The sequence below is a fragment of the Salvelinus alpinus genome, chromosome 11 (assembly GCF_045679555.1).
Source record: "Salvelinus alpinus chromosome 11, SLU_Salpinus.1, whole genome shotgun sequence".
NCBI classification, from domain to species: Eukaryota; Metazoa; Chordata; class Actinopteri; order Salmoniformes; family Salmonidae; genus Salvelinus; species Salvelinus alpinus.
The window spans coordinates 64880145-64903322 of record NC_092096.1 but is presented as its reverse complement, the minus strand read 5'-3'; the positions used below and the strand labels follow the sequence as shown (position 1 = coordinate 64903322).

General features: G+C 40.9%; 1 protein-coding gene across 3 annotated transcripts in view; it reads right to left on the bottom strand.

Annotated features, from left to right (window-relative positions):
* The window catches only part of LOC139534670 (cGMP-specific 3',5'-cyclic phosphodiesterase-like), a 127967-nt gene that overhangs the window by 88987 nt on the left and 15802 nt on the right, over positions 1–23178 (bottom strand). For 2 of the 3 annotated variants that reach the window (XM_071333988.1, XM_071333989.1), the window contains exons 1-3: positions 13283–13574; positions 5306–5924; positions 1168–1341 (exon numbers count right to left, since the gene is read on the bottom strand). In XM_071333988.1, the coding sequence (XP_071190089.1) occupies positions 1168–1341; positions 5306–5924; positions 13283–13380 (891 nt within the window). In that variant the 5' untranslated portion in view covers positions 13381–13574. Of the gene's footprint in view, positions 1–1167; positions 1342–5305; positions 5925–13282; positions 13575–23178 lie in introns of those variants that run through there. The other variant, XM_071333990.1, reaches the window with a different exon arrangement.

The window sequence follows — 23178 nt, the reverse complement described above, 5'->3', positions numbered from 1 at the left end:
TAAAGGTGAAATAAATATAAATGAAATAAAAAAACATTTATCGTCTTCCAGGTCACAGAGGAAAGGAAGACGGAGGAGTTGAGGAGAGGATGGATTTTTACCCAATTCAGAATGTCCCCTTGCGTATGGGTGTCCTTCAGTCCAGTGATGAACTTTGACATACAACTTCCTGCTTAATCTCAGAATTTAAAAGCCCCCCTCTCTGTTTGTCTCTCCTTTCTGTTTGTCTCTCTCTCCCTCCCTCTCTGTTTCTCTACCATCTCTGTTTCTCTCTCTCTCTCTCCCTCTGTTTCTCTACCATCTCTGTTTGTCTCTCTCTCCCTCCCTCTCTGTTTCTCTACCATCTCTGTTTCTCTCTCTCCCTCCCTCTCTGTTTCTCTACCATCTCTGTTTCTCTCTCTCCCTCCCTCTCTGTTTCTCTCCCTCTCTCTGTTTCTCTCTCCCCACCCTCCCTCCCCCTTCTCTCTCTCTCTCTCTCTCTCTCTCTCTCTCTCTCTCTCTCTCTTTATCCCTTTCTCTCTCTATAAGTGAAAGAAGGTCAACTCGCAAGGATTTTTCTTTCTTTCCCTTCCTCTCTCTCTCCCTCCATTCCTCTCTGTGGTTTATGCTTGGCCAATCACTCTCAGGTCCTGCACTCTGTCAGCAAAGACCCAGACTCCCCAACACAAATACTGGCCTGATTCAAAACACACACACACACATGCACACACACACACACACACACACGCAGGCACACACACACACACACACCAACCTCCTCATTATATTCATCATCATAATCCTACATACGCGAACCCCACCAGGGTGTGCATGTTATCTGACACGCAGCAGAAAAACAAGGGAGGCCGCAGAAAGGAGGTCAAAGGAGAATTACTCTGTGTTTTACAGTCCCATATTTACTTGGTACAGTGTCTACTTAGAAATCACATCGTAATAGGGATATAGAAATAATTCAATGACCTACTGTAATGACTACCTTTGGGTTTCTTTATGATTCATCAAAACACACCAAAAAACTGTTGGACATTTCATAACATTTCATAAGTACAACTTCTTTCCACATAACTTCTTAGTAAGTACCAACTGTAATAGGACTGTAAAATTAACCATTCCAAAGGACAAAAGAGATCGAGGCCATCAAACATAGAGAAATAAAAAGCGTCTCACCTCGTAGGCATTCTTGATGTTGAGGGGCTGGCCCGTGGCCGCCACGTGACCCACAATGCCCTTGTTCCACTCCAGACGGATGCAGCTATTGGACACCTCCTCCAGGGTGGAGCCCTCGGCAACGTCAAATAGCCTACTCACCAGGAACTTCCTGTTGGAGCTGTCCTCGCCCACCTGGGGTCACACGACAAGGAACAGTAAGGAAGTGATGTCATACATATCCAGATTCTACAGGAAGTGTATCTGCAACAGCTTTTTTAAAGTTGTCTCCACAGTGTATACTACGATATGATACTATATGATGTATGATATGATAAGTCACTTTGTTGTCTATTTGCATGGACATGTAATCATTGCTACCTGATATGGTTGTTGAATAAGACAGATACGGATTAGACAGAGATTAAAAGGTCATAAAAATAACCAGGAAGTCAGTCCACTTGGGAGCCAACTTTACCAACAGCTTCATTCAGCATCATATACTTGAAATTGCGATGCACGATATATCGGTGAACATATCGGAATCGGCCGTTATTAGCTAAAAATGCCAACATCGGTATTGGCACGATGTCTAGTTTAACGCTGATGTGCAAAACCGATGTCAAAGCTGACGTGCATACCTGATATAAACGTAGGTACATGACGTAATGACGCCACATAAAATGTTGCGCTACACGTGCAACACAGCATTCCTAACCTCGCCCACAATATCTGCTGTGTGGATCGAGCAGTCAACAAGTCAAGCAGTCATTTGAAAGATAAAAAATTTCAGCGAGACAACTCAAAGGCAAAATACATTAACGGCATGATAAGGGAACTCATTTCCCTTGACAATCAACCGTTCTGTGTCGTGGGTAATGTTGGCTTTCGTGACTGGTCGAGCACCGGTACACACTACCAAGTGCGCTATTTTTCAGATGTTGCCCTACCGGAGTCACACAGTAATAGCGTCACTGCTATTAGCTTCACGACATACTATGGAATGCCGTTTATGTCTTTGCGTGTCAAAAAAGATACACGTCAAATTACACTATTTGATATTAACACTATATGACGTATTAAATAAGCTATTAATTTGAGACGTCAAATAACACAGTTATAGCTAGCTTTAGCTTGGTACCTAGCTAGCACCAATACAACCAGCCTGAAAACGATGACCAGTAGAAACTGCAGTCATTTTCATTATTCTTAGCAATGATTTAGGAATCCTTGTGAGTAAGTATTTGCTAGGTTGCCACTTGTTGTTCTCCTATTGAAATTGAATTTCAGTTCATGAAAATAAATAGCTAGTCAGCTACTTAACCCTGTTGCCCAAAGCTAACATTATAAACAGCCAGCTAGCTTCATCTGGCTAGTGAGGCTCGACCGGACCAGGTTATGTGTTGTGAATTAGGCACAATAGTGGAATTTGCGGTTTGTGTTTAAAATAAAAGTACCTCTTTGAAAGTGATGCAGAAGGTTACAATTGGTGGAATCATGCCATATTTAGACTTGATAATGTTAAAAAAGATTGGAATGTGAAGTAATGAAATGGGGTATCAGTCTACTCGGTGACACCCACAGAACACAACTGTGAAGTGTTTATGCAAATATTAGCGTTGTAGCTAATATCGCGGGACCTGTGTGAAACTGTGTGAAATCACCTCCCCAGTCAGCCTATTGTGTGTATTGACACTCATATGGCACTGTACAGCTTTACCTAAGGATTAGGGATCAATGGAATGGGCTATCAGTCTACTCAATACCCAATATATTTTTTCCCAACGTCCTCCTCAGAGATATCATACTCCAAAACATCCAGTATTGTTTTTCCTCAGGAATAGTGTTCAATACACAGCTTGACAATAAATGTGGCTGAATTCATAGTTGTTTCAGAGTCCCACAATAAGAGCTAAGACACTAATGTTCTCTGGATGTCACTAAGTAGACTGATACCCCATGTCATTGATCCACAATCCATAGGTAAGGCTGTACAGTAAAATAAGTATGCCCCCAATGCAATTCTAAAGAATAATACATCCAGTGTGATTTCAACAGATTTTTTGCAAATTAACAAATGAGTGTATTTTGTTGATTTTCTATAACAACATTCCAACCTCGTTTGGCATGATCTATTTCATTATGGCATAATTCTACTATTTGTATGCATTTGCATCATTATCAATGACATACTTTTATTTTGAAGGCTAACCAGCAAAGTCCACTATTGTGGTTAATCCTTATTGTGGCTAGCTTCACATAGATGAGTCTGACCACCATTAATCAAAAAATAACTGTCTTATAAATTAGGGTTATTTTAGATGATGACATACAGTTAGCTAGCTAACTATAGCTACTGAAACAGATTATGTCGTTTTGCTATGTTTTTGGGGAAGAACATTGTTTGCATCCATGAGCTAGCAAGCTTTTTTTATGACCAGAACTGTAGATGCGCGAGACAACTTTACCAGCATCATAGCATAGGTATTGATTAATCGTTGTGACATATGAAATACGAGTGATAGTGTAATCAATATGTAATAACTATGTAAAAAATGTATGAAGACATTAAATTATTATGTTAGAGCCAGTTTGTGCTGTTCTGTGAAGGGAGAAGTACACAGGGTTGTACGAGATCTTCAGTTTCTTGGCAATTTCTCGCATGGAATAGCCTTCATTTCTCAGAACAAGAATAGACTGACGAGTTTCAGAAGAAAGGTCTTTGTTTCTGGCCATTTTGAGCCTGTAATTGAACCCACAAATGCTGAATCTCCAGATACTCAACTAGTCTAAAGAAGGCCAGTTTTATTGCTTCTTTAATCAGGACAACAGTTTTCAGCTGTGCTAACATAATTGCAAAACGGTTTTCTAATGATCAATTAGCCTTTTCAATCAATCAATCAAATGATTTTATTAAGGCCTTTTTACATCAGCCGATGTCAGAAAGTACTGTACAGAAACCCAGCCTAAATCCCCAAACAGCAAGCAATGTAGATGTAGAAGCACGGTGGCTCGGAAAAACTCCCTAGAAAGGCCAGAACCTAGGAAAAAACCTAGAGAGGAACCAGGCACTGAGGGGTGGCCAGTCCTCTTCTGGCTGTATCGGGTGGAGATTATAACAGAACATGGCCAAGATGTTCAAACGTTCATAGATGACTAGCAGGGTCAGATAATAATAATCACAGTGGTTGTAGAGACTGCAACAGGTCAGCACCTCAGGAGTAAATGTCAGTTGGCTTTTCATAGCCGATCATTCAGAGTTAGAGACAGCAGGTGCGGTAGAGAGAGAGTCCAAAACAGCAGGTCCGGGACAATGTAGCACGTCCAGTGAACAGGTCAGGGTTCCATAGCCGCAGGCAGAACAGTTGAAACTGGAGCAGCTTAAAATGATGAACTAACACAACGTGCCATTGCCGTTTCCAGCTACAATAGTCATTTACAACATTAACAATTTATACACTGTATTTCTGTATTTCTGATCAATTTGATGTTATTTTAATTGACAACAAATTTGCTTTTCTTTAAAAAACAAGGACATTTCTAAGTGACCCCAAACTTTTGAACGGTAGTGTACGTAAATGCCAACAAAATAACGTTTTGGTCAGTATGGTGTGTGTGTAACCTTTATTTAACTAGGCAAGTCAGTTAAGAACAAGTTCTTAGTTACAATGACGGCCTATCCTGGCCAAACCCAGACGACGCTGGACCAATTGTGCTCCGCACTATGGGACTCCCAATCACGGCCGGATGTGATACAGCCTGGATTCGAACCAGGGACTGTAGTGAAGCCTCGTGCACTGAGATGCAGTGCCTTAGACCGCTGTGTCCGTGTGTGTGTTAACTATTTAACTGTACTAGAATGCTTAAAAGGCCGCTAAAATTGTAAATATCGGTTATCGGTAACGTTTTTCTTTGGGGGGGGGGGGGGGGCAAGGAAAATATCGGATATCGGTATTGGCCAAAAATGTCATATTGGTGCATCACTACTTGAAATACTTTAGATTTATGATCTCTTTGCCTTTCTAATCCTTCCTCATTTCATCCTAGGTTTGTTTCATGACATACGCTAACCACTGTCCGATCCTTCCTCCTATCATCCCAGTGGCCCTGCTACAAACAGAGCACTGCGGGTACTGTAGTCCATGGTGCCACTACCTACCAGGAAGAGGGAGTAGCGGTCCGCAGTGATCAGCTCGTTGATGTGCAGGAAGATCTTGTGGCACAGCGCCGTCACTTCCAGGTGACTCGACACATCCCTCACCAGCTCCAACAGCCTGGCACAGCGGTCCAACCCCCGGGCACTGCCAACCTCGCCCATCATCCCTGTGGGGATACCAACCCCGACCCCTCTCTGCTGGGTTCTGAAGGGTGTCCGGATGTCGCCTCGGTCGGGTTCGGTGTCGCAGAGGAAGGTTAGTGAGCCTTCCGCGTCCTTGACCACGATGGGCCTCAGCGGCCTGTCAAACTCAGATGCAGAGATCTTGCGGGTGGGGGTGCTGGGAGCGGGGCTGGGGGGCGGGGCTGGGGAGGGGGAACGCCTGTCGTTCAGGCCCAGGGAAGGGGGCAGGGAGGAGGCTAGGCAGGGGCTGTCTGAGGGCTGGGAGGGGGAACGCCTGTCGTTCAGGCCCAGGGAAGGGGGCAGAGAGGAGGCTAGGCAGGGGCTGTCTGAGGGCTGGGTGAGTCTCTGGGGTAGAAGGGTTTCTTTGGAGGATGACGAGGAGGAGGAGGAGGGCTGGATCGAATGGACTCGCTCAGCAAACCATGCATTCACCATCTCCCTGCAAATACACAACACAAAGGAGGTTATAGGGCCATTTTAAGACATTAAAAACAGTAAAACACATTGTACAACAAGACCATTTAGGACATTTACAGTCTCTGAGGAATTGGTGTATTTGATTAGATTATTAAGATGACATTAACACAACATTAACACAATATTAACACAACATTAAGACAACATTAGCACAACATTAACAAGACATTAACCAACATTAACAGGACATTAACCAACATTAACAAGACATTAACCAACATTAACAGGACATTAACCAACATTAACAAGACATTAACCAACATTAACAGAACATTAACCAACATTAACAGGACATTAACCAACATTAACAAGACATTAACCAACATTAACAGGACATTAACCAACATTAACAAGACATTAACCAACATTAACAGGACATTAACCAACATTAACAAGACATTAACCAACATTAACAAGACATTAACCAACATTAACAGGACATTAACCAACATTAACAGGACATTAACCAACATTAACAGGACATTAACCAACATTAACAGGACATTAAACAATGTTAACAGGACATCAAGCAACATTAACAGGACATTAACCAACATTAACAGGACATTAACCAACATTAACAGGACATTAACCAACATTAACAAGACATTAACCAGCATTAACAGGACATTAACCAACATTAACAGGACATTAACCAACATTAACAGGACATTAAGCAACATTAACAGGACATTAAGCAACATTAACAGGACATTAACCAACATTAACAGGACATTAACCAACATTAACAGGACATTAACCAACATTAACGGGACATTAACCAACATTAACAGGACATTAACCAACATTAACAGGACATTAACCAACATTAACACAATATTAACACAACATTAAGACAACATTAGCACAACATTAACAAGACATTAACCAACATTAACAGGACATTAACCAACATTAACAAGACATTAACCAACATTAACAGGACATTAACCAACATTAACAAGACATTAACCAACATTAACAGAACATTAACCAACATTAACAGGACATTAACCAACATTAACAAGACATTAACCAACATTAACAGGACATTAACCAACATTAACAAGACATTAACCAACATTAACAGGACATTAACCAACATTAACAAGACATTAACCAACATTAACAAGACATTAACCAACATTAACAGGACATTAACCAACATTAACAGGACATTAACCAACATTAACAGGACATTAACCAACATTAACAGGACATTAAACAATGTTAACAGGACATCAAGCAACATTAACAGGACATTAACCAACATTAACAGGACATTAACCAACATTAACAGGACATTAACCAACATTAACAAGACATTAACCAGCATTAACAGGACATTAACCAACATTAACAGGACATTAACCAACATTAACAGGACATTAACCAACATTAACAGGACATTAAGCAACATTAAAAGGACATTAAGCAACATTAACAGGACATTAACCAACATTAACAGGACATTAACCAACATTAACAGGACATTAACCAACATTAACGGGACATTAACCAACATTAACAGGACATTAACCAAAATTAACAGGACATTAACCAACATTAACAGGACATTAACCAACATTAACAGGACATTAACCAACATTAACAAGACATTATCCAACATTAACAGGACATTAACCAACATTAACAAGACATTAACTAACATTAACAGGACATTAACCAACGTTAACAAGACATTAACCAACATTAACAGGACATTAACCAACATTAACAGGACATTAACCAAATAACAGGACATTAACCAACATTAACAGGACATTAACCAACATTAACAGGACATTAACCAACATTAACAGGACATTAACCAACATTAACAGGACATTAACCAACATTAACAGGACATAAACCAACATTAACAGGACATTAACCAACATTAACAGGACATAAACCAACATTAACAAGACATTAACAGGACATTAACAGGACATTAACCAACATTAACAGGACATTAACCAACATTAACAGGACATTAACCAACATTAACAGGACATTAACCAACATTAACAGGACATTAACCAACATTAACGGGACATTAACCAACATTAACAGGACATTAACCAACATTAACAGGACATTATCCAACATTAACAGGACATTAACCAACATTAACAAGACATTAACTAACATTAACAGGACATTAACCAACGTTAACAAGACATTAACCAACATTAACAGGACATTAACCAACATTAACAGGACATTAACCAAATAACAGGACATTAACCAACATTAACAGGACATTAACCAACATTAATAGGACATTAACCAACATTAACAGGACATTAAGCAACATTAACAGGACATTAACCAGCATTAACAGGACATTAACAGGACATTAACCAACGTTAACAAGACATTAACCAACATTAACAGGACATTAACCAACATTAACAGGACATTAACCAACATTAACAGGACATTAACCAACATTAACAGGACATTAACCAACATTAACAGGACATTAACCAACATTAACAAGACATTAACAGGACATTAACAGGACATTAACCAACATTAACAGGACATTAACCAACATTAACAGGACATTAACCAACATTAACAGGACATTAACCAACATTAACAGGACATTAACCAACATTAACGGGACATTAACCAACATTAACAGGACATTAACCAACATTAACAAGACATTAACCAACATTAACAGGACATTAACCAACATTAACGGGACATTAACCAACATTAACAGGACATTAACCAACATTAACAGGACATTAACCAACATTAAGTCATAATTGTACATCCATTTTGTTTTTTACTGCAGGGTTCTGAAACACACACCCAAACACACACCCAAACACACACACACACACACACACACACACACACACACACACACACACACACACACACACACACACACACACACACACACACACACACACACACACACACACACACCCAAACACACACACACACACACACACACACACACACACACATTCTTTCTCATACAGTAACTCACAAATGAATTATGTTGAGCAGTATTAGTAGAACATGAATGATATGCACAGTGCCAGCATTCAAAAGCACAAGGTGTTAACCACAAGGTTCCCGGGGTTTAAATCCAAAACTTTTATTTTTGTCAAAGACTTACTGCACCTGAACAGCCCCACTGAAATCTTTAAAAAAAAAACTCTGTGGCTGTTAAAGGCATTTGCCACAAAATGTACCTGTAAATTAGTCTGCCTGCCAGGCACATAAAACGGAGCCCTAACCACACTATGAAATGACTAGCCAATGGGAGCGGAACGCTATCTCACCAAGCATAAGAGATGGCAAAGTGTGTGTGTGTTATGTGTGTGTGCGAGTGTGTGTGCATGTGACCCCCTAGTAACAATCCCATATAGAGCAGCCCTAACGTGTCCTTACTGCTAAATCAGCTCTCAGAGATCTGAGTTTCAGCCCTAAACATCTGATCTTCTCATTTTTTGAAGTGCCAATCAAATAATGATTGCTTACATAATGCGGTTAAGAATTCGGAAGCGGAAAATACTGTGGATACACAAAATAATACATCTCTCCACTTTCTTTTGTCTGAGAAATATGTTTGACCTTTTCATGGGCCTGAATTGTACATGTAAATTATACAAATTAAATGTAAATTAAACAATGACAGGCACACTTATTCTGGCTATACTTGAATGCAAATAAGTAGCCCTAAATCCCAGGAGGCTGCTGGGGGGAGGAAGGCTCATAGTAATGGCTGGATCGGTGGTCAATGGAATGGTATCAATCACCTGGAAACCATGGAAACCATGTGTTTGATGTGTTCGATGCCATTCCATTGATTCCGTTCCAGCCATTACTTTGAGCCCGTCCTCCCCAATTAAGGTCCCACCAGCCACCTGTGCCCTTTATAAGTCATAACCTACTCCCCTATGGTAAACTAGGGCTGATAGTTGTGATTCCAAGGTACCTCCCTCACTATATGCCCAGAATATATCCAGGATGACATTAAGGCTGCTGGTTTGATACTGGCATTATATTTGAGTAATTTAGCAGACGCTCTTATCCAGAGCAGGATAAATTAGTGTTAAGTGCCTTGCTCAAGGGCACATCGACATACTTTCGCCTAGTTGGCTCAGGGATTAGAACCAGCAACCTTTTGGTTACTGGCCCAACGCTCTTAACCACTAGACTATTTACCTGAATCTTACCCAGGAATTTATAGTGTGCTCCTGTGAGATAAAATATTGTAAATAATAACTGATTACTGACTTTATGTCATTAATCAATCAATCAATCAAATGTATTTATAAAGCCCTTCTTACATCAGCTGATGTCACAAAGTGCTATACAGAAACCCAGCCTAAAACCCCAAACAGCAAGCAATGCAGGTGTAGAAGCACGGTGGCTAGGAAAAACTCCCTAGAAAGGCCAGAACCTAGGAAGAAACCTAGAGAGGAACCAGGCTATGAGGGGTGGCCAGTCCTCTTCTGGCTGTGCCGGGTGGAGATTATAACAGAACATGGCCAAGATGTTCAAATGTTCATAGATGACCAGCAGGGTCAAATAATAATAATCACAGTGGTTGTCGAGGGTGCACCAGGTCAGCACCTCAGTAACATTTTACTGCAGTGGGCTAAATCAGGCTCACACAGTATTTATTGGTCGTCTGAAACAAATCTACTTTGAAACAAAAGTATAAAACCCTCACACACATAGTTATGGGCTTAAAAAAAGAAGACACCTGTACCATGTCAGATATAGAGTTGAAATGTATTACATTTTGAGTTTGCATCCCAATATTACACTTTATAAACATCATAGAAGATGGAAATGTAACAAAACAGTTTGACATAGAAACACCGGATTTTTGGCATTTAAAAAAAAATTGTGTTTATTAATTTATGAAATTATGTTATTCATATTTTTCATAATTTCATAAATTAATAAACATATATATTTTTTAAACAAATTGTCTTTTTAGGTTTCGTAATCTGAGTAAATTACAGTAACACGAGGCACTGCAATATTTCAAAACATGTAATAACACCTTTATATTATAATAAAGACAAAACAATGAATCATTTCAATAGTATCTATTCCAAAACTCTGAAAATAGATTTGTTCCATGTCATTTCAGCAAGCCATGTCACCCCCCATCTCAGACTGTTCTGAGATCATTTCTGTAGTTAGAAACAGGCAAGATTGGCATTCCTGAAACATTATTTGGGAAAAATGTACTTGGCTCATCGTGCTCTAGCGCCTCCTTGTGGTGGGCCGGGCGCATGTAGGCTGACCTTGGTAGTCGGGTGAACAGTGTTTCCTCCGACACATTGGTTCGGCTGGCTTCCGGGTTAAGCGGGCGGGTGTTAAGAAGCGGGTCATGTTTTGGAGGACGCATGACTCGACCTTCACCTCCCGAACCCGTTGGAGAGTTGCAGCGATGAGACAAGATCGAAAGTGGGGAGAATAAAAAAAATAAAAAAAATGGTGTGGTTTATTTTTTTATTATTATTATGGATTAGTTACTATTAGACCATTCCTGGTGAACAAGCAAACCATTAGGCTACAGCAGAATTAATGGTTTCAATGTTATGGTCTCTAATGGTCTTCAATGGTGCGACAGGTGGTTAAGAGTGTTGGACTAGTAACCAAAGGTTGCAAGATCGAATCCCCGAGCTGACAAGGTAAAAATCTGTCGTTCTGCCCCTGAACAAGGCAGTTAACCCACTGTTCCTAGGCTGTCGTTGAAAATAAGAATTTTTTCTTAACTGACTTGCCTAGTTAAATAAAGGTTAAAGTCTCAAACATATAGTGTTTTGCAATGGCGATGGTATTGAATTCTATTAGTGTTGTCAAAACATTTTAATCCCTAGTTCATTTCTCCATCAGTGTTTTGGGCCTTTGGGAAAAGTCTTCATATGAGAATTGCATCATTGGGATAGCCCTCCACAGAGAGTTGCCACTTGAATTATTCAATGAGAGTTGGGTTGAAACATTAGGTTGAGAAGAGAAGGACAAACTGCATTGCTTTCATGGAGGAATTGTGAGGATGACGACACAATTTGTTTTCATGAGCCAAATCTATTGGTTTTCTAACCAAATTTGCAAAGGAAATGTTGTGATATATTTAATAAATAAGAGACCAGCAAAATGGATAAAAGAGTGTGGTGGCAGTAGCAGCATCTAGTGGTCAAAACTAGGTACTTCCAAAATATTTTACGGTAAATAATGCAATTGATTTCAATGATTAATTTCACTGAACAGGGGAAGAAAACAAATCTACAGATTCACAGGGATTACATTACATAGTATGGGGAAGCAATAATCCAAGCTGCAGCTTCATATTACTTGTCAAACATAAATAACTGATACTGTATGCTGTTTGTTGAGGTGGATTGGCATGGGATGGGATGGGTGGCATTTGACAACAACACAAATATTCCTTCATGTCTTACTAATTGGAAGGAAGAAGTTTGGTCCAAATCAGATGTTGGTACTATATTTATTGAATATTATCTGAATCCTATAAATTAAAATGGCCAATTTAGGTGCAATCAATTAGCTTAATTTATCAGAGATCAAATAATATTTCAACATAATAATGTTTCAGGAATGCTAATCATATCTCTTACTAACTACCGAAACGATTTCCGAACAATCTGAGATGATGGGTGTCGAAAATGGTCTTTCTTCCCACTAGGCACACACTGGCTGAATCAACGTTGTTTCCACATCATTTCAATTAAATTACATTGAACGTGGAATAGATGTTGAATTGACGTCTATGCTCAATGGGTTGTGCTTTTTGAGGTGGAACGATCCAATAACAAAAAGCATTTTGGATAACTTTTAATTCACTGTGCGCGTTTGGAACACAATGGAATGGACCCCCCCCCCCCCCCCCAATAAAGGTTCATGGTTTAACTTCTGCTCTGAATTATCTTGCTATTTTGGTGAACGGTTACTGATTGTAAAGACGATTGTCCGGCGCATTAATAAATGTCAATAAATTACCGTGGCGAGACACTGGATACCGCTGGACATTGCGCGTAATACCATAAAAGGCTACAATATAGCGTGTCATATCGCAGTTTAAATCTCCAACCTTGTACAGTAGGCTAGCATGTTATTTTACGTTGAAACAAACAACCCACGCAGGTAAGATAGGCTGCCAGTGCCTTTCAATGCACGGAACACATTAATTATCGCCCAAATTGCTTAAAATAGAATGCACAGCGATGATGTATCGTAAACAGAGCTATCCCTGTTTCGTAAATACAATGAATCACTTTTACGACGTCAGTCTCTCCCCGCGCTTACCTTGTAGCCTTCCTGACAAAGTAGGAATGAGCGAACTCCAAGTGGTCATCAAGCCACGCTTCCATTCTTTCGCTTTCTGGGGGATAGCAGCCATCCATGCTCAATACCCAAATTCCCCCAATTAATCAGATTACCATCAACACTCCGAAGATGGAAGCAAATAATATCAGTCACTGGTAAGCAGTGTGTGTGGTAGTAGTCTTCTGTTTTCAGAGAGCGCTTCCTACATTGTGAGCGCGTGTGGGTAGACTTCGGCAAGACTTTAATTGCCTTTGCGCAGCAATATCGCACCCCTCCTAGTCTCTCTCTAAATTCAAAATGAACGGATTCTATATTCTAGCATGGCAAAGCAATGCATTTTTTGTGGTCTGTTTGTGTATTTGACAGAAAAGTAGATATGGGCTTACCTCAAGGGTAATAAATTACAATAATATTTTTTGCATATCCAGCATGGCAGATATTTTTCACATTTGTGAATTAAGTAATTCTTAGGCGCTCCAGAAGTCAGCCTAACATAATTTTAGGCATAATTGTCATTCAAATAGATTAACATTTTCATGTTTGATTGTTCTCATGAATGCATGGGGCTATTTAACATACATGAGCTATGGCTCAATCCGTACACTCCAATGAACTTGACTTGACTCAGATGGGGCACGTGTGTGATTGAGTTTTGGTGAGTGCTGGTACAAGGGCACATCAATCAATATCACCTATAAGGACACATTTTACTCTGAGGGAATGCAGAGTGTGAATCGACCGCTGATTCTCTTCTAGTTTTTTTCCGTATTCAAAGTTGCTGGTCTGTAGTCATAAAGCATCACAGCATAGCACTGTTACTCTGAGACATACTCCATTAAACTCTCCAGCCAGCCCCCCCCCCCCCCCCCCCCCCATTTGACAAATAGTAATGGACTATCCATTGCTTTGCCCCAGACACTCTAGATCCTGTGTGTCTGGTGGGACCCTGCTGATACCGTGGTGTTATCTTACCCAACAGATGGTTTCGCTTTTCCCCCTGAGGACACAGGACCTGCCCTCAGGCATATGGGAGCTCCCTGGCTTCCTACTAGAGAATCTGGACAGTGCAGTACATTACGCCTCTTAAGGCTTCCAGTCTATCAGCATGGATGCATATGCACCCACACACTAACGCTAACCCTAACCCGTACTCTTACCGTTACCCTAACCTTAATCCAAAAACCTAACCCTAAAACTAACCCTAGCTCCTAACCCTAACCCTAATTCTAACCCTAACACTAATTTTAACCTTAACCCTAAACCCCCTAGAAATAGCAGTTGACCTCGTGTGGACTAACAAAATGTCCCCAGTTGGTGAAATAGTTGGTCGTTTACTATTCATGTGCTGGTTCCCACAAACACATCGAGCTAAAGGCAAGACCTGCCGGTTTCGAGGATCAGAACACTAATCCGGACGCTAATAAGAAATCCCGCTATGCCCTCAGACGAACAATCAAACAAGCAAAGTGTCAATGCAGGATTAAGATTGAATCCTACTACACTGCCTCTGACGCTCCTCGGATGTATTCCGCTCCTTGAAACCGGCAGATCTTGCCTTTAGCTCGATGCGGATGTTGTCTGTAACCCATGGCTTCTGGTTGGGATATGTACGTACGGTCACTGTGAGGACGACGTCGTCAATGCACGTATTGATGAAGCCGATGACTGAGGTGGTATACTACTCAATGCCATTGGATGAATCCCGGAACATATTCCAGTCTGTGCTAGCAAAAAAGTCCTGTAGCATCCGTGTCATCTGACCACTTCCATATTGAGTGAGTCACTGGTACTTCCTGCTTTAGTTTTTGCTTGTACGCAGGAACAAGGAGGAAAGAATTATGGTCAGATTTGCCAAATGGAGGGGAGCTTTGTATGCAAGAAAAGCGAAACCCAGACTCGAGCTGCCCAATGACCCGAGCATTCCAGATGAGCTAAATTACTTTTATGCTCGCTTCGAGGCAAGTAACACTGAAGCATGCATGAGAGCACCAGCTGTTCTGAATGACTGTGTGATAGCCGATGTAGCCGATGTGAGCAAGACCTTTAAACAGGTCAACATTCACAAAGCCAAATGGATTACAAGGACGTGTACTCAAAGCATGTGTGGACCAACTGGCAAGTGTCTTCACTGACATTTTTTACCTCTCCCTGACTGAGTCTGTAATACCTATATGTTTCAAGCAGACCACCATAGACCCTGTGCCCAAGGAAGCGAAGGGCGAAGGGAACCTGCCTAAAATATTACTACCCCACAGCACTCACGTCGGTAGCCATGAAGACCTTTGAAAGGCTGGTCATGGCTCACATCAACAGCATCCTCCCGGATACCCTAGACCCACTCCAATTAGCATACCGCCCCAACAGATCCACAGATGATGCAATCTCAATCGCACTCCATACTGCCCTTTCCCACCTGGACAAAAGGAACACCTATGTGAGAATGCTGTTCATTGACTACAGCTCAGCGTTCAACACCATAGTGCCCACGAAGCTCATCACTAAGCTAAGGACCCTGGGACTAAACCTCACTCTGCAACTGTATCCTGGATTTCCTGAGGGGCCTCCCCCAGGTGGTAAGGGTAGGCAACAACACGTCTGCCATGCTGATCCTCAACACTGGGGCCCCTCAGGGCTGTGTACTTAGTCCCCTCCTGTAGTCCCTGTTCACCCACGACTGCGTGGCCAAACAACTCCAACACCATCATTAAGTTTGCCGATGACACAACAGTGGTAGGCCTGATCACCGACAACAAAGAGACATGGTGTGGTGCCAGGACAACAACCTCTCCCTCAATGTGAGCAAGACAAAGGAGCTGATCGTGGACTACAGGAAAACGCGGGCCAAACAGGAGCCTATTAACATCAACGGGGCTGTAGTGGAGCGGGACCAGAGTTTCAAGTTTCTTGGTGTCCACATCACCAACGAACTATCATTGTCCAAACACACCAAGACACTTGTGAAGAGGGCACGACAAAGCCTATTCCCCCTCAGGAAACTAAAAAGATTTTGCATGGGTCCCCAGATCCTCAAAAAGTTTTACAGCTGCACCATTGAGAGCATCCTGACAGGTTGCATCACTGCCTGGTATGGCAACTGCTTGACATCTGCCCGCAAGGCACAACAGAGGGTAGTGCGAACAGCCCAGTACATCACTGGGGCAAAGCTTACTGCAATCCAGGACCTCTATAATAGGCGGTGTCAGAGGAAAGCCCATAAAATTGTCAGAGACTCCAGTCACCCAAGTCATAGACTGTTTTCTCTGCTACCGCACGGCAAGCGGTACCGGAGTGCCAAGTCTTGGACCAAAAGGCTCCTTAACAGCTTCTACCCCCAAGCCATAATACTGCTGAACAATTAATCAAATGGCCACCGGACAATTACAAAGACCCCCCCCCCCCCCTCCATTTGTTTTGTACACTGCTGCTACTCGCTGTTAATTATCTATGCATAGTCACTTCACCCCTACCTACATGTACAAATTACCTAACCTGTACCCCCGGACACTGACTCGGTACCGGTACCCCCTGTATACAGTCTCGTTATTGTTATGTCATTGTGTTACTTTTTATAAAAAACATTTTTTTACTTTAGTTTATTTGGTAAATATTTTCTTAACTCTTCTTGAACTGCACTCTTGGTTAAGGGCTTGTAAGTAAGCATTTCACGGTAAGGTCTACACTTAGGCGCATGTGACAAAGTTTGATTTGATTTGATTTGTTCTGTATCCAGGCAACACGGATTGCCTGGATACAGCCCTTAGCCGTGATATATACCACAAACCCCTGAGGTGCCTTATTGCTATTATAAACTGGTTACCAACATAATTACAACAGTAAAAATAAATGTTTTGGTATACCCTGTGGTATAAGGTCTGATGTACCATGGCTTTCAGCCAATCAGCATTCAGGACTAGAACCACCCAGTTTATAATATGTGTTTAATAAAGAACTCATACAGTTATTGTTATGTTTACATGTATGTAAACTCAGTGTGATGTTTTGTTCTGTGCAATTTCATGTTTCATATAGCAAGGCCCTTCAAATATTACAGCTACCCAGCTAACAAATCTAGGTAGAGAGAACGTTTTTGTAATGTTACCCGTAATGTTCCCCTGATGTTTAAGTGTCCAGTTTTCCTTTAATTAGGGGAATATTCTATCTATTTTAGCGAAAACCTTCGGATAAACTTTCCCGCATGTTTTGGTGTTAAAGTTAGGAGAACATTCCGTTAATGTCAAGAAGAACTTATCTAGAATGTGGTTACAACATTAATGTTCCAGACACGTTTTATGGAACGTTGCAAGAACATTCCTGCGTCCAGTTATCTGAGGGTTAGGAGAATGTTCTATCAACATCACATCAGTCATATACAGAACATGCTTGGCCATGTTCTCCAAATATTCATTGGCATATTAACCTGTTTTAATGATATTCCTGAATCACTATAATCAATAAAAGTTTTTCTTGAGTGTACTTTTAACAGAGCTGAGATTCACTTCAAAGTGCATTCACCTTATTGCTTAAACTTATCCAGCTATTTCAGATCTACACGAATGCCTAGGGAGGAGGGTTAATAGTTAATTCTGGACAGGGCCTAACTATACTGGACCGATAAGCAATGCCCTAGAGAAATCCCTTATTAGGACAGTGTATATGGCGTTCGTCATTGGTGCTGGTGGCCTAGGTTCGAGTTGTTGGGTTGTTGGGTTGCTAGCTAGGTACATACCAGGTCTACCCCTCTGACATGCATTACTTACACGTGCTGAATAACGTGAGAAGTATCTCCTTAGAAATACCCAACAGACCTGCTTAGATTAGAGTACCTCTCTCTAAGCAGGTCAGTTTATGTGCAAGGCTATGTGCAGACAGACAAAGTATTTATTTTATTTGACTTAACCTTTATTTAGAAGGGGTCTGGGATGTAATGGCTAGTCTATGCTGCCTCTCCATATTTGACAAAACACAGAACCATCTCTGTAGAACATCAGTACATGGTCACTGGGAGAAAATGAAATTGGTTTGCAGTCCTGGGGGAAGGCTTGGTCTAACAGAACAAAAATGACCTACTGCCTCTGTCTGTCTGTGTGAAGCAGCCGAGGGGCCTGGTCTGTTTCAATGTTCTTCCAGAACCCGGTACCCGTTGTTGTAAAACTGTCCTCTGTTCCATGGAACTGTGTGTTTACAGTGGAAGACTGAGCGGGGGGGGGGTCACTAAGTAGTTCCAAACAACAACAAAAAGTAATTTCCTGAGCCGCTGGAAGCACCCTCACTCTGAAAGAGCACATTTCCATTTGCAGAGCAATATCAATCATGGTTCGCCTCTGTCTTTTTCTCTCCTTCTGAGCCATGACATTAATAAGGTGCAACAATTGATCTCTCTTTCCACCAAGAACCATGGAGAGAAGTTTACCCTATTTCTCCAAAGGTTTTGAACTGAGAAAGCGTTATCGCACGGTCATTCTAACAGCTATCTTCTGACCTATTTGAAGAGGGTCTGCCTGCTTCCCTGCGTGCATGTGTATGTATGTGTGTGTTTACGTGTGGGTGGCTGAGTGGGTGGGTGGTTGTGAGTGCATGCAAGTGTGTGTGTGTCCTGCTTAGGAAAACAGACCAGGGAAAAAACACGTTTTTCTTGAGTGATTTTGTAAATGCTGCAACATCTCCTTAGAGGATAAATTATAAGCGGGAACCACTCTGCAAGAATAATTTGAATACATTTGCATGGCCTTTCACACACACACACACACACACACACACACACACACACACACACACACACACACACACACACACACACACACACACACACACACACACACACACACACACACACACACACACACACACACACACACACACACACACACACACACCTCTTAGCTTAATGATGAGCATTTTGCAGAATATGCAGGTTCCAAGCAGAATAGCTCTGTAATGTTCTGGATTTGTCAATAGGCCTACACCTTCAGCTGTAATAACATGTAACTCTTCTCCCATTGCAGTGTGTCACAGCGCTTCAGAATGACTCATGCGTACGGGACAAACGGAATACATTACTAAAGTGAAATCATTGCTGGCTGAATTCACTTATTGCTATAAAGATGAGCATTATCCTCATGATAAGCGTAATCTACAGCATCATCAACTCACTAGACACACACTGGTTGAACAAAAGTTGTCTCCACGTCGTTTCAATGAAATGACGTTGAACCAATGTGAAATAAACATAGAATTGACGTCTGTGCCCACTGGGAAGACTTTTCCAACAAGAAACTGAAAAATAAACTTGGGAACAAGATCACGGTCTGACACCTAGGTATTGAATAGCAGTATATTGCCAATGTTCCCTGTTCCCAGACTAAAAAAGTGGAAAAGTGATTTAAAAAAAAATCCAGACAAAACGGCATTGATGTTACCTTGAATACCCCTAATGAGTTTGGTGAGAGAAACCTTTTTAGTCTGGCTACAAATCTGGGGTTTAAAAAAACCTATTTCATTATATCAGGTTGAAAGGATATCCTGTTACTCTTCAGTGAAAAGATTTTAGTGACTGGACACATTCATGTTTTTACCATGTTCCCATGAAAACTTGTCTAGAACGTTAATATCTGTCACGGATCCCTCCGGTACTGCTTGCTCATACCGTTTACCAGCTCCAGAGGTCTACGTCACCGGCCTTCTAGGTGTCACTGAACTGGATTCATTACCACCAACCCCGGACTGTCTTGTCTCATGCACACCTGGTTCCCATTCCCCCTGATTAGTCATTTATATATCTGCCCTCTGTTCCCCATTGTCCTTGTAGGTTATTGTTACCATGTCCGTTGGTCCTGTGAGCACCTATTCTGTTGTATTGGCTTCCATGCTACGTGTTATTGTGCACTTGCTTTACGGGTCTCGTCCCGTGTATTATTTAGAGGTTTACACCTCGCTCTTTTGTTTGGGTGGAGAAAATAAAACCCTCTGTTAGGTATTCCTGCGCTTGTCTCCTTTCATTATACAACGTGACAATATCTTGAGAACATGGCAACGATGTGCACGTTACAATTGTGACAGCCTTGCCTCAGGGAATTCTATTATGCCTATACAGCACATTCTATTTTCATTACATCAAATGTGTATTTCTACATAAATGATGCGTCTTTCTATGCATTCCCTTCCACCAAAAATACAGTATGTGCTCTAACAATGGCCTTTTCCCTATTCTCTGTATCCCAGAGAAATTTGGCTTTGAAATAGACTATGCATCCATCTCAAAATGAAAGATGTTTGTCAGACATTCCAATTACCATGCTGATTTATGACAGTTTCCATCATTATAACTAAATAAAGATAGACCTGAACTCATAATGGACTTACACATCTGGAAATGATCTGCATCTGTTAGTATGGTAATAATTCCACATATCTACAGCATTATACTGTAATGCGGCATCATACTGTAACACTGCATCATACTGTAATACTGCATCATATACTGTGTTATACTGTAACACTGTGTCATATTCTGCATCATACTGTAATACTGCATCATATACTGTGTCATACTGTAACACTGTGTCATATTCTGCATCATACTGTAATACTGCATAATATACTGTGTCATACTGTAACACTGCATCATATACTGCATCATACTGTAATACTGCATACTATACTGTATCATACTGTAATACTGCATCATACTGTAATACTGCATAATATACTCTATCATACTGTAATACTGCATCATACTGTAAAACTGCATAATATACTCTATCATACTGTAATACTGCATCATACTGTAATACTGCATCATATACTGTGTCATACTGTAATACTGCATGATATACTGTGTCATACTGTAATACTGCATCATATACGGCACCATACTGTAACACTGCATAATATACTGTGTCATACTGTAATACTGCATCATAATGTAATACTGCATAATATACTCTATCATACTGTAATACTGCATCATACTGTAATACTGCATAATATACTCTATCATACTGTAATACTACATACTATACTGTGTCATACTGTAATACTGCATCATATACTGCATCATACTGTAATACTGCATAATATACTGTGCCATACTGTAATACTGCATAATATACTCTATCATACTGTAATACTGCATTATATACTACATTATACTGTAATACTGCATCATCTACTGCATCATACTGTAATACTGCACCATATACTGCATCATACTGTAATACTGCATCATATACTCTATCATACTGTAATACTGTATCATACTGTAATACTGCATCATATGCGGCATCATGTACTGCATCATACTGTAATACTGTATCATATACTCTATCATACTGTAACGTATTATCAGTTACCTCCGTCTGAAATATGCATTTTGTTAGACAATCCCCATGAGAATAAATCACTTTTTCCCTTCTCTTGCCTTAATAGGAATGTTCCCTAGTTAATACAATCTAAAGTTGTTTATGGTGACATCTGTCAACATAATGAATAGATTTGTGTGAATTGTGAAATAGAAGTGGACCCTAGTGTCCCATTAGTTGTCTGTGTGGCCTTGGTTCTGTTGAGTAGGGATGGGCTGTTGGAGTTCACAGACAGCCATAGATGTACAGGCCAGGCAAATCCTTTTTGAGCTTTCAAATTTTAACGGGCGCCATCTTGGCTCCAACATGTTCCAAGACAGACTGCAAATTAGAATGTCATTGTCATGGAGTGAATGCCGAAATGGAGGATAGTTTCCAGAGTGTTAGGCTGTACCTATGGCTCTTGGGGGCACTAGACTGCTTGATGATTAATCAACAGCCCAGTACATCACTGGGGCAAAGCTTACTGCAATCCAGGACCTATATAATAGGCGGTGTCAGAGGAAAGCCCATAAAATTGTCAGAGACTCCAGTCACCCAAGTCATAGACTGTTTTCTCTGCTACCGCACGGCAAGTGGTACCGGAGTGCCAAGTCTTGGACCAAAAGGCTCCTTAACAGCTTCTACCCCCAAGCCATAATACTGCTGAACAATTAATCAAATGGCCACCGGACTATTACATTGACACCCCTCCCCCCCATTTGTTTTTACACTGCTGCTACTCGCTGTTTATTATCTATGCATAGTCACTTTACCCCTACCTAAATGTACAAATGACCTTGACTAACCTGTACACCCGCACATTGACTGGGTACTGGTACCCCCTGTATATAACCTCGTTATTGTTATTTTATTGTGTTACTTTGTATAATATTTAAAATTTCATTTGGGGCAGCAGGTAGCCTAGTGGTTAGAACATTGGGCCAGTAACCAAAAGGTTGCTATATCGAATCCCCGAGCTGACAAGGTAAAAATCTGTCGTTCTGCCCCTGAACAAGGCAGTTAACCCACTGTTCTTAGGCCGTCATTCTTAGGCCGTCATTGTAAATAAGAATTTGTTCTTAACTGACTTGCCTAGTTAAATATGAAATACATTTTTTTTCTTCATATTTTCTTAACTCTTTATTGAACTGCATTGCTGGTTAAGGGCTTGTAAGTAAGCATTTCACGGTAAGACCTACACCTGTTGTATTCGGCGCATGTGACTAATAAAGTTTGATTTGATTTGATTTTAGTCTTAGTGTGAAAGTCATGGAAAGTCATCTCTGTTCTTGATTAGTGAATGTGTTGGTTGATTGATCACATCATCTCATAATCACTCACACACATTTAATCAGCTCCACAAGAGCTACTCATTAGACACATTACACATTACACACACACACACACACACACACACACACACACACACACACACACACACACACACACACACACACACACACACACACACACACACACACACACACACACACACACACACACACACACACACACACACACACACACACACACACA